This window comes from Euprymna scolopes, chromosome 38, assembly GCF_053919585.1.
Source record: "Euprymna scolopes isolate OS-2025 chromosome 38, ASM5391958v1, whole genome shotgun sequence".
NCBI lineage: Eukaryota > Metazoa > Mollusca > Cephalopoda > Sepiida > Sepiolidae > Euprymna > Euprymna scolopes.
Window position 1 is genome coordinate 80,093,990 of NC_136519.1, and position 13,743 is coordinate 80,107,732.

General features: G+C 37.5%; 1 protein-coding gene across 1 annotated transcript; it reads right to left on the reverse strand.

The window, feature by feature from the left end:
* Positions 1 to 2,291: 2,291 nt before the first annotated feature.
* Positions 2,292 to 2,684, reverse strand: LOC145263295 (uncharacterized). Its single transcript, XM_080120376.1, has one exon. It carries the CDS (start codon positions 2,682 to 2,684, stop codon positions 2,292 to 2,294), a length of 393 nt encoding a protein of 130 aa, XP_079976502.1.
* Positions 2,685 to 13,743: the final 11,059 nt, after the last annotated feature.

Consider the following 13,743-nt stretch of genomic DNA (forward strand, 5'->3'; position numbering starts at 1 on the left):
CACAAGTCTTTTCTAGCAGCTCCTGCCCATATGTGGCAACAGTATTCCATCCTTGTGACATTTGTTAAAATTCTATTTGTTCGATGCATGAACTTATAAAAAGGAGTGCTGTAATAGTTTATGGTCATGTGGAATGTTTATGCTCCTGGATAAAGCATTGCAGACGCATGAATGTTCCAAATCGCAGAACCACGGAATAACACAAACTACAAACTGTTAATATGGAACAGGACCCAAACGTTACGCTGCAAAACGTAACGGAAGAATGCGAGCGTCTAATAAATATTTAAAAAAAAATAATAAAATATTAAAAAAACAATAATCTGATTAAAGAGAAAAACAAAGCATATCACGGCTAGCGACTGTCGAATCTACGTAAATAAAAATGTTATATGCAATGCGTGTGGTGGAAAGCATATAAAATGTCTAATTTTTTTGTCCAAAATCTAATGACACCGAATAACAAAAAATTTAAATGAAGAATTCTTTGTATTATGGAACAGGACCCAAACGTTACGCTTCAAAAGGTAACGGTGGATTGTCAGTGTCTAATAAATATTAAATATTATTAAGATAATAATCGAATTGAAAAGAAAAGAAAAGCATAACACGGATGTCGATCGATGCGTCTGATTCAAGAGACAATAGACACCCCTGTGCGGGTGAGATTATGAGGCAAGGGTTGCGCAATCACAACTACACCTCTCCTGAATTGGCACTGCTTGAGTCCAGTGGCGAGATGAGGCCCAAGACTAACTGGAAACGATGCTGAGATAAGCGGGGAACACATACAGAACCTGGAATTGCGAAATGGTCACCCATTTTAGGACTGACGAGGTTCAGCGTTGCTTGATTTCGGTGATCTGACGGGAATCGGTGTGTCAAGAATACAGACTAAGAAAAAACAGTCGAATCAAAGTAAAGGCTTCTTTGAATTGATGTTGCCATTTTCTTTGGAACGACATTTATCTTTTCCTCTAAAACTAAAATGGTTTACGACTCAAAAAAGTTATGATTTTATTTCGATGGATCGGAATCGAAATTTGAATTCTGGCAGATGATTTTTTTTTTTAAGTTTATTTACGAATTGAAAAACTAAACAAAATCATTCAGATACGTCCTGAAAATCGAACGAACCAGAATTTATTAGACCTAGCCTGGGTGCCTGGCGTTGCCCGGATGTTTGGAGGTGTGTGTTGAGAAAAAAAAATGTGGAAGTAGGAAGGCAGGCTCAAACCTGTACCGCTAAGGAGGAAAAGAACGTGAAAAAAGTGACGCCTTTGCTGCTGCGCCTTTCACCAAACCGGAAGTGGCGACGGTTTAAATTAAGGCTAGACAATCGAAAAGAGGAGATGACTTTCGAAAATATCCATGAAAAAAGATCCTTTCCCTGTAGAAAAGTGTCCAGTTGAAGGTGAAGGAATTAATGTTTTTAGCCAATTTTCCGATATTTGTCGTCCGAAGGGTCGAGCTTCAAAACGTTAACGATCTCGTGAAAATCTGTCGCCTCTATTGAAAGTTTTAGGCGTACATACATACATACATACATACATATATTTAAACAGACAGGTGAGATTTATATTATAGACAATGCAACTTTTTTCAGAATTGATGACAGAAGTCTATCTCTAATAATGCGAGAAGCAGGCTGTTGTCTGAGATGCGCGTGACATGTCCTGTCCATCTCAGTTTGTTTAGTACGATTATTTCTTCAGCACTGGGCATTTTAGCCTTTTCTAGTACTTCAAAATTCGATACAGGGTCTTTCCAAGAGATGCCCATTAGATGACGGAGGTGCCTTGGTTGTATCAGATTTAATCTCTTGAAGTGGCGTCTGTAAAGAGTCCAGGTTTCAAAGCTGTACAGGAGTGGTGGTAGGACAATAGCTCTGTACACTTTCGTCTTGGTCTTTAATCTGATTCCTCTTTGATTCCACAGACGGTCTCTCAATTTTCCGAAGGCTGATGCAGCCGCTTGGATCCGTTTTGACAGTTCTTCATCGATTTTTCCAGTGTTCGTAATGGTACTGCCCAGGTAGGTGAACTGTTCAATTTCCGCCAATGGGGTACAATTCAGAAGTACTTCTCTGGGATTAATCTTTGTGCCACGGGTGTCTTGAATCAAAATTTCAGTCTTCTTGATTTTGATTGTCAGTCCAAATTTCTTACATGCCTCGGCAAATGCTACCACTAAATCTTGCATTGCTTGGGGGCTGTGGGTCACAAGTGCTGAATAATCATCAGCAACGTGTAGTTCCTTGATCAATAACTCATGTGTCCTGGTTTTTGCTTTCAATCGTCTGAGGTTGAAAAGGTCACCATCAGTTCTGGTTCACCGAGTTCTTCAAGCATGCTTTTCAGAACAGCAGCAAGGAAGATTGTAAATAGAGTTGGCGCGAGGAAACAGCTTTGCTTGACGCCGTGTCCAACGCTAAAGGAGTCTGAGCATCCGTCGCCTCTGCAAACGCTAACAATCATGCCATCATGGAAACTGCGCAGTACTCTTTTGAAGGTCTGTGGGCAACCATAGCGTCTCAGTAACTTCCAAAGCATGTCTATATCAACTGTGTCGAAGGCTTTGCTAAAATCTACAAAGGTGACAATGAGAGGTTGACGTTGTTCAGTGGACTTTTCCTGTAATTGTCGGAGGGCAAAGATCGTATCTTGTGCGGATCTGTTGGCCATGAATCCACATTGGCTCTCCGGTAGAATGTCTTCAGCCAAGGCCTGTAGTTGTACTGTAGGATTTTGGCTATAATCTTCCTAGCAACAGACAGAAGGGAGATTCCTCTGTGGTTTATGCATTCAGCTCTGTCCCCTTTTCTCTTATACACTGTCACAATGTTGGCATCTTTGAAATCCTGGGGAACTTCTGTTGTTGATGTCCTGATGTTATGGAAAAGTTGTAGCAATTGACTTCTCAGGGCTGCTCCACCATGCTTCCAAACTTCTGGTGGTATGGTGTCTGGTCCTCTAGCCTTTTCCGTTCTTTGTCCTCTTTATGGCCATGTCAAGTTCATCTGCTGTTGGTAAATCATCCATTTGGTGTCTAATAGGCAGTTGAGGTATGTTATCAGCTCCATCTTCAGCACACGTTTCGAAGTTTAAAGTGTTTCTTCCATCTCTCCATTATCGTGTGTTTCTCAGTATGGAGCACACTGCCATCAATGCTTTTCACAGGGTCCAAGCAGGCACCCTGTGGTCCGTACGCTTCCTCCAACGATGCAAAGAACGCTTTAGAGTCATTTCTGTCTGCCAGGTTCTGAATTTCAGCTGCTTTTTTCATCCACCGGTCGTTTTTCATTTTCCGCAGTTTTCTTGGAAATTTAGATTTTACACTTTTGTACTTGTCCCTTGCTGCTCTTGTGCATCTTTCTTTCAGGGTTTTTTGAAACAGCAGGTTTTTCTTTTGAATGAGTGCCATGATCTCTTTGTTGCATTCATCAAACCAGTCTGCATGTTTCCTACTTGGTTTACCAAGGACTTCAGATGTAGAAGTGAACACAGCATTTTTCAGTGTTTCCCACTGTTCTTCTGTATCTATCTATCTATCTCTCTCTCTCTCTATCTCTCTCTCTCCCTCTCTCTCTCTCTCTCTCTCTCTCTCTCTCTATATATATATATATATATATATATATATATATATATATATATATATATATATTAAAAAGTTTGTCTTATGTCCAGGTAACCTACATCTATAATTTCAAGGTTTTAGAGCCGAAATTAGTTTTGTAGAGCCTGCAAAGGACAACTCTTTCAACTTCCACACACTTGACAGCCAAACTTTCGCCCCAAAATTGATGAAAAGGCTTGCAGCGTGTCTAAATATCCTTTATATAAAATTTCAAATGTTTAGATCCAAAATTTGCTGCAAATTTGGCTGCAAAGGTCAAATCTTTTGAAATTTAACCCCTTGGAGCCAAATTTTCGGCCAAAACCTATCGAAAACTTTCCCTATGTCTGAATACCCTTTATATAAAATTTCAAATGTTTAGACAAAAACTTGGCTGAAACTTTTGGTCAAATATTTTTTAAATTTGACCCCAATTTTGACCCCGTAACATTTAATGTTTTGGGCTCCAATCAAATTATAAAGTTAGATCCATGTCCAAGAAACATACATCAAAGATTTCAAGTGTTTAGACAGAAAATTGGCGGAGGAGTTTGGTAGAATTTTCCAAGGTCAAATCGTTGAACTTTGACCCCTTGAAAACCATATTTCTGGCAGAACACCAATTAAAAAGATTTTCCCAAATATCAAATCTCGATATATATATATATATTATTTCTTTTTTTCTTTTTTTCTTTTTTTTTTTTTACTATAATAATTAAATACCTACAGACACTAGTGTTTCATCCTTTCGGGATTCTTCAGTGCAGGGTGTCACGATTACTACCAGTCGAACGATTCGAACCCCGCGACACGAGACATCTCTGGCTCGATTAGCGGAGGCCGTATCCATTCGGCTACTATTAACCGTGTGAAGTAGCGTTGAATTTTAGACATTTTAATTTAAATGTTCATTACGTCAGGCAGACAGTGATCAAATCGTTATACGATGATCTACGCATAAGAGCTAAATTGACCGACTTTTTAATTCAACTGAAAGTGCTCAACGATAAGAAACGAATTTCTTAAAGGGGCTGTCATAATTATTTATTTATTTTTTTTTACTATAATAATTAAATACCTACAGACACTAGTGTTTCATCCTTTCGGGATTCTTCAGTGCAGGGTGTCACGATTACTACCAGTCGAACGATTCGAACCCCGCGACACGAGATAGCAAGATTTAATGAAGGTGCATCACATATAAATCCTATTGTTATTGGTTTTAATATATATATATGTGTGTGTGTGTGTGTGTGTGTGTGTGTGTGTGTGTGTGTGTGTGTGTGTGTGTGTGTGTTGAATTAAAACATAAGTCGTTGATGATCAAGATCCAACAGTCGAACCGGAAAAAAAATGTATAGAAAACTGGAATGATTGAAATTAAAAAAAAAAAAAAAAAAAAGAATATAAAAAAGAAAGAGATAAGAAGAAAAAAGAAAGCGAACGTCAAACCTTTTTCCTTGGTTGAGATTCGTGAGTTTGAGCTGGCGCTGTTGGGGATTGGCCGCTCAAAGTCGTGGGAAGATCAAAACGTGAACATTGGAAATTGGAAAGGAGAGAAAGCCGCTCCGAGGCTCAAGAGCTGCGACATTCCTTGAACGCGCTAGGATAGAGGGGGAACACCAAAAAGAGAGAGAGAGAGAGAGAGAGAGAGAGAGAGAGAGAGAGAGAGAGAGAGAGAGAGAGAGAGAGAGATGGGGGCGGGGAAGAGTGGAAGTGTTGAGCCGGAGAATTGATTTAATGTAAGGTTGCATAGCAAACTGTATAAAGAAAAGGGACAAATTGTGCCCCCTCTCCGCCCCCCCCCCGAAATATTGAGTCACGCCTGGGAAGGGTTAATTAAATACCTAAACAAAATCATAATTGAACGATTTTGTCTTCTAGCAAATAGCTTGACTCCACGTGTTTCGCATTCGATGTGCTTCTTCATCCTCCCCCATGATTAATATATATCCTTCTTTTCCCTTTATGTTCCTCCGTTTCCTTTCTTCTTTGTGTCTCTTTTTCTCTCTCGTTTTTTTTTTCGCTTTCTGTTTCTTTTATCTCGTAAGATGTTTCCTTCTTCTTTCTTTATATATATTTATCTATTTTCCGCTATCTCTCTTTCTTGCGTTCTATGTTCCGATTTACTTGCCTCCCCACGAGGGCAGAGTTAGACACAAAGATCGGTTGGAGAAAATCCAACTTCTAGAAGGGGCCATTATTGATAGGAAAAAATAGAAATTAAAATTGGCTCAATCAGGAAGAATTTCTCCTCCACTGACCAAGAAGAGAAAAGGTGAAATGTAGTATCAGAACAGATACTACACTTTCTTCCAAGCCAAAAGGCCGAGTAGAAGTTTGTGCGTGTTTCTCATTATCTTTATCTCTTTTTTAAACCATTTTTCATCTCCAATGTTTCCCTTTCTTCTTCTTTTTCTTTTTCTTCTTCTTCTTTTTCTTTTTATTCTTCTTCTTTTTCTTCTTCTTCTTTTTTTCTTCTTCTTTTTTCTTCTTTTTTTTCTTTTTCTTCTTTTTCTTCTTCTTCTTCTTTTTCTTCTTCTTCTTCTTCTTTTTCTTCTTTTTCTTCTTTTTCTTTTCTTCTTCTTTTTCTTCTTCTTTTTTTTCTTCTTTTTATTGTTCTTCTTTTTCTTCTTCTTTTTCTTCTTCTCTCCCTTTTTTCTCCGTTTTCTTTTTCTTGCATCCTTTTCTTCTTGTTTTCTATTATTTCTTTCATGTTCTACATTTCTTCTTCTTCTTCTTCTTCTTCTTCTTCTTCTTCTCCTCCTCCTCCTCCTCCTCCTCCTCCTCCCTATCCTTCTTCTAGCCACACATTTCTTTTTCTATCTTTCTTTTAATATATATTCTTTTAATTACTGTTTTTCTTAATAGATATCCTCCTCCTCCCTGTATCTTCCTCCTCCCCTTCCGTCTTTGTCTCTTTCTCTGTCTTACTTTTATCTCTTCCCATTTTCTTTTACTTTACAAGATGTTTCCCTCTTCTACCTCCCTCCCTCCCTCCCCTCTCTCTCTCTTCCTCTCTTTCTTTTACTTATCGTTGTTCTTAATAAATGTCCTCCCTCTTTCTGTATCTTCCTTCTCTCTATTTCCTCTTTATCGCTTTCCCCTCTCTCTTTTTTTTACATAGGAGCCACCACTAATCAAGGCCTGGAGGCCATTCGAGGATGAGGGTTAATGAGTGCACGGTAGTCAATGGGATATCGTAATAATCGTTAGTAGTGGAAATTTGGTGAATTGGATAAATTAAAGGGATAGTTCATCAAGAATTTGTTTACATTGGACTTGTTTCTCTGTTTCTCTGTTTCTCTTCTTCTATCTCTCTCTTTTTCGTTTTATGGTTATTGTGCAAGTTTCTCATTTTCTTTTTCTTTTTTTCTTCTTCTTTCATTATAACCTTTTTCTTTCTTCTCCTTTGTTTTTTGTTATCCTTTTCTTCTTGATTTCTATCTTGTCTTTTCTGTTCTCTCTTTCTCTTTCATTTTTTCTTCTTCATTTTTTTCTTCTTCTACTTCTATTAATTCTTTTTTTTCTTGGTTCGTCTTCTTCATCTTCCTTTTCTTGTTGTCCTCCATCTTTCCCTTTCTTCTTCTTCTTCTTCTTCTTCTTCTTCTTTTCTTTCGTTTTCTACTAGCCTTTTCCTTTTGGTTCATACTTTCTTCTTCTTCTTCTTCTCTTCCTTCTTCTCTGTCCTTTTTCTCCTCCTTCTTCTTCTTCTTTTCCTTCTTCCCCCCCTTCTCCTCCTTCTCCTTCTTTTCCTTCTTCTTCTCCTTCTCACCGTCCTTCTCCTCCTCCTTCTTCTTTTTCTTCTCCCCCTCCTCCTCTTGCTTCTTCTTACACTCCTCCCCATCCTCCTTCTCCTCCTCCTTCTTCTATTCTTCTCTCCCTTTTTTCCTCGTTTTCTTTTGTGTCCATCCTTTTCTTCTTGTTTTCGATTATTTTTCCCATGTTCGACATTTCTTCTTCTTCTTCTTCTTCTTCTTCTTCTTCTTCTTCTTCTTCTATCCACCTAAATGCTATTACTACTATGGAAAATAAGAACCCTAAATCCATCATAATAATTGTAAAATGACAGATTGTCTTCGATTCATTGTTTGCTTTGCAATATCGAATAACAAAACAAAAAAAAAGGATAGATATGCCGTAAAAATTGTGCTTTAATATTTTTTTAAACATTGGAAGTCTCTGTTCAGTCTCGAAACAATGGATACCCCCTGTAAGGGTAGCTGCGCGTGAAATTGTGAAGTAAGGGTTGCGCAATCATCAACCATACCTCTCCTGAATCAGCACTGCTTGAGTCCAGTGGCAAGAAGAAATCCAGGATTGGAAGCAATGCCGAGATAAGCGGAGAGCACATACAGCACCTGGAATTCCCAAATGGTCACCCATTTTAGTATTGACCAGGCACAACGTTGCTTAACTTCGGTGATCTAACGGGAACAGGTATGTCACCGAGATTATCCTGTATTTACAACATTATGTGGCTTCATTCAGTCTTAACAGACTATAGATATTCACGGTAAGGGTGCGTGGAATTTTTGCGGCAGGAGGTGCGGAATCTCCAACCACACCTCTCCTGCGTCGACATTGTTAAATACCAGTGGCAAAGTTAAGTGTGTACAGGACGACTGGAAACAATGCCGAGATAAGCAGAAAGTACATACAGCGCCTAGAAGTTCCAAATGGTCACCCATCTAATACTAGCTAGGCTTTACACTGCTTAACTTCGGTGATCTGACGAGAACCGGTGCAGCAACGTGATTATGTTCTCTATTCCAGTAGCTTCTTTCCAAGAACTGCATTTGATCGACCTTCACCTTTTCTTATTCTCCCATTCTCCCTTTCAAAAACATGATGTTGCCAATCTCACTTTTTTTTTTTTTTATAAATACTATTACAGCATGTCTTATCTATTCACGTCTTCCTTTGTTTCAACTTATTTTGAAGCTTTCGTTAGAATCGCACTTTGTAAACACAGCCATTCACCGGAAGTGACATCAGAGAAATTTTAAGCTACGGATAACCACCACTGCATAGAATGTAGCCTTTTTTTTTTTTTTTTAATCAAATAGAAAACTAAAAGTTTTATTCAAACAGTTTTTATTTGAATTTTTTTCACATCAAACATAAAAATATAACTGTTATAAAAACTATTTATGAACTGTTTCTTTTAAATATATTCATGAACTGGTATTTTTTTAAAAACAAATATAAAATTAGAAGTTTTATTCAAACAGTTTTTATTTGAATTTTTTTTCACATCAAACATAAAAATATAACTTAAAAAAAAAATTATGAACTGTTTCTTTTAAATATATTCATGAACTGGTATTTTTTTAAAAACAAATATAAAATTAGAAGTTTTATTCAAACAGTTTTTATTTGAATTTTTTTCACATCAAACATAAAAATATAACTTTAAAAAAAATATTTATGAACTGTTTCTTTTAAATATATTCATGAACTGGTATTTTTTTAAAAACAAATATAAAATTAGAAGTTTTATTCAAACAGACTTTATTTGAACTTTTATAACTAAATTATAAATTTAATAATAACAATATGTTTATACACTGTTTTTTTATCAAACATCAGGTGTTGGTAATTTTTTTCACGTCAACATAAAAATAGAACTGTTATAAAAACTATTTATGAACTGTTTTTTTTTTAAATCAAACAAAAACAGTTCATAATATATTTAAAAATCAATTCATAAATATTTTTTATAACAGTTATATTTTTGACGTATCTGAATTTTTGAGATGAGGATTGGTTATTTGTATCATTATTCATCGGACTACTGTTCTCATCTTGAGTGATTTTCACAACGTTTCGGTCGATATAACCTCCGACCTTCTTCAGGTGTATTTGGACGGAATTTCGAACGAAACTCTTTATTTACTTTACGGAAGTAGCGTGCTCTTGTTCCGTCAGCCATGACTGGATAGAAGTCCTAAGTAATTCGAAAATGTATATTTCGGTCGCCCACACTGAGGATTGAACCTTCAACCTTCAGGAGAATATCACTTTTACAATTTATTTTTCCCAATAGTCTAACCACTGCACACCCGTGGCGCAGTGGTTAGAGTACTTCCGCCGAATGGCTTCGTACACAAAAAAGCGCAATTGTTAACAAAATCCTAAACTCGCCCGGCCCCCCTGCGGGGCTGGACACCAAAGTTCAAGCAAAGACCATATGTGGGGGAAACCCCACATATAAGACCTTGGTCAATGTAGGGGCAACCCTTCATACCAATTGTCAGTATCCAGCTCCCCTACTCCCCGGGGAGTTGGTCCCCATTTTCTCCTTCACTTCTCACATTAAAGATCGGCCTTGTGCCTAATTTGCTCGTTGGGGGAGCAAATAAATACCAACCCCACATATAAGACCTTGGTCAATGTAGGGACAACCTTTCATACCAATTGTCAGTATCCAGCTCCCCTACTCCCCGGGGAGTTGGTCCCCATTTCCCCTTCACTTCTCACTTTAAAAATCGGCCTTGTGCCTAATTTGCTCGTTGGGGGAGCAAATAAATACCAACCCCACATATAAGACCTTGGTCAATGTAGGGGCAGCCCTTCATACCAATTGTCAGTATCCAGCTCCCCTACTCCCCGGGGAGTTGGTCCCCATTTCCCCTTCACTTCTCACTTTAAAAATCGGCCTTGTGCCTAATTTGCTCGTTGGGGGAGCAAATAAATATCAACCCCACATATAAGACCTTGGTCAATGTAGGGGCAGCCCTTCATACCAATTGTCAGTATCCAGCTCCCCTACTCCCCGGGGAGTTGGTCCCCATTTCCCCTTCACTTCTCACTTTAAAAATCGGCCTTGTGCCTAATTTGCTCGTTGGGGGAGCAAATAAATACCAACCCCACATATAAGACCTTGGTCAATGTAGGGGCAGCCCTTCATACCAATTGTCAGTATCCAGCTCCCCTACTCCCCGGGGAGTTTGTCCCCATTTCCCCTTCACTTCTCACATTAAAAATCGGCCTTGTGCCTAATTTGCTTGTTGGGGGAGCAAATAAATACCAACCCCACATATAAGACCTTGGTCAATGTAGGGGCAACCCTTCATACCAATTGTCAGTATCCAGCTCCCCTACTCCTCGGGGAGTTGGTCCCCATTTCCCCTTCACTTCTCACTTTAAAAATCGGCCTTGTGCCTAATTTTCTCGGTGGGGGAGCAAATAAATACCAACTCTTAACGAAATCCTATTTTGGTCTCGTGGTTTTCATCAATTTGCTCTTTTGAGTATTCTAATACAACTTCCTATTTTTTTTTTATTTTTACCATTTTTACACTTAAAAAAATATTAAGCTGACAACGACAATTTTTTAATGGTAGAAAATAAATTCATTTTGACCAACCAGAAAAGTACCTCATTCAAAATCAACAGCAAACTGTGTTTAATCAAATTTAATTCCTATATTAAACTTGATCAGTAATATAAGTTATTATGATATAATTTATCAATTTATTTCATTCTTGGGTAAAAGTACAGAATAGTCAACAAAGCCCCCGGTCTCCCATGTTAAAAATGGCTTTCTAAATAATAACGTTATTATTTCAACACGGTTTATAAATTGCAGAACATTATTTAGAAAGCCATTCTGAACATGGGGAGACCGGGGGCTTTGTTAACTATTCTGTACTTTCAGTTAACAAAAATTAATAAATTAATGAATAACCATGGCAAACCAGAAAAGTAAGCGACCCCAAACCGGATGTTTTTAATATCAGGGACTAAATCTGACAAAATGCTGTTTGTTGCTGAGTTGGATACTCTTCTGAGTTGCTGTTATTTTTTTAAATAGATTTATCATTTCAAAAGAAATGTTCTTGTTAGTGTTACATAGAAAGGCTTTCTCCTTTCCATGTAAATAAGAAGAGTATTAGATAAGTGAAAATGAGATTAGGATAAGCCGAGACTCGAACCTTGTAAGCAAGGTTCACAAATTGAATGTTAGAATTTAGTCTATTATTAAATTCTATTAGAATAGTTAGATATTGTTTATATCATAAAAAGAATTGATTGTTCATTCTTTTAGAAAACTGAATATTAAAAATGTCAGCTAAAGAATGAACAATACAAATTAAAAATATATTGTTTAAAAATAGGTTAGAATTATATGTTGAGAATTCTTTTGTTGTTAAAAGTGTGTTCGGAAAAACATGCATAGCCACGTGAATTGGCCACGTTTGGGAAACACACTTCTGACGTCATAGACAAAGGGGGATTCTCAATATAGGAGCTAGAGTTAATCAGTCTAGGAGTCAGATAGATCAGGGGAATCAGCAGAAGAGTAGAGTTGAGAGCAGTTGAGTTGGGTTGAGTTGGAGTCAGTCCTTTGGAAGCGAAAGGGAGAACATTAAACTATGTAGATTCCAAATTTGAATTCCTGACGTCATCAGCATTCGACCGGTCCAATGAATACAGAATCATCTTTGTGTTTTTGTAACTGTTGTCATGTGTCATCTTTCAACACTCAAAAGGTAATGTGTTAAACATCTTGTAATGAACATAGTGTAACCCTTACAAGATTTTGTATCTCCCCTCCTCTCTGTTAAGAACTTCTATGCATCTCCATTCAGTATCTATGTGAAGTCTCAAGCATCCCAGAACTGTATAAATCTCTCTCTCTCTCCTTCATCATCATTGTTGTTATATCCGTTATATGTATTGTCTCAATATGAGTCCCCCGTCATATCTTCTTTAATATGTACCCCTATTCAACATTAGCAGTCAATTATACAGATTGATGTTAAAAACGCCGTGGAATTTCCATGGAGTTAAATATATAAATGTATATCCAGCATTAGTAATCAAACGTTCCTATTCCTGTAACTTTTCAAAAACTGCATTTTCGATTGACTGTTTTCCTCAGCCTATAATCCTGGTCTTTTTAAGACTAAATCCAATAAGCATCTCCTGTCTTTTCAATAATCATCTTTGTTAACTTCTTACATCAAATGGATTCACGTCTTGATTTATTTCGGAACTTGGGAACGTTATTTTAAAGTAAAAAAAAAACAACTTTATCAACTCCATTGATTCTATTACTCACAAAATAACAAACGCTGAACATTTTTTTGTAATGAACAATTTTAAAACTTTACAAAAACTTCATTTTGTTGCTGGTCTTTGTTACCTTTCTACGTACAGACTGTACATTTCAACTAAATTACTGAAAGAAAATACGAGATATCTATTATCAGCTTCAGTGCAACTTCAACTCGCTGAGTTTCAATTTATTTATTGCGGACTATTATCCTCATCTTTCTTAGTTGTTGTTTCACGACGTTTCGGACAACTATTCCTCTGGCTTTCGTCAGATGGTAACCGCGACGGAATAGGAACTCCAAATCTCCTAACTGCATTCTCAGTAATTACTGCCATCCATAGTTGTTTCGTCTCACCACGTTTCGGCCAAGTAAGCTTTTGGCCGGCTTTGGGTAGGATTGAAACCGCTATCTTCAGACAATTCTCACCTGAAACCGTAGAGATTCAACGTCTCTATCAACTGCGCCACGGGCCCCCTAGTTTTATCTGTATTCTATCGCTGAGTTTTATCTGTGTGTTCTAACGACTTTGCAAACCATGTTCTATTATATTTGGAGGGGGGGACTTGTTGTTGGGTTCGGTTGGGGCGTCCTGTTCGACTGAAAATTCCTGGGTGTAATACTTTTACCTACACACCGAACTATTTGGGGAGAGGGTGCTCCATCTGGAGCTTGTTTCTGGACTCAGATAACCAACAAAATGTTTTGCAAATTTTGGGGTGGGTTTAGTTCGGATAGTTTTTTTTTTTGTTTTTTTTTTACCTATAAAGCCCGAATGGAATGAATGGATAAGTTTGTTTTTTTTCTCCTGATTTTTTTTTGTTTGTTCTTTTTGTTGGGAGTGTGTAAAAAATTAAAAAAAAAAATAAAAATAAAAAGAGGGGTGATGCTTAGGTTGGGTGAATCCATCCGTCGGGGGATAAAGGAACCAACATGAGCAAAGCATAGCAAATGGTATTATGGTCAAGGGGGTGAGAAGTCGTTTAAAACCTATAAAACAGGTTCTTCCATTCGATTCCGAGTTATCATGGCGACTAGACCAGGCAGTTTGACTTGCTCCGGC

Excerpts from the sequence above, each read along its gene's own strand:
- LOC145263295 (XM_080120376.1), bottom strand. The coding sequence starts at position 2,684 with ATGGCCAACAGATCCGCACAAGATACGATCTTTGCCCTCCGACAATTA.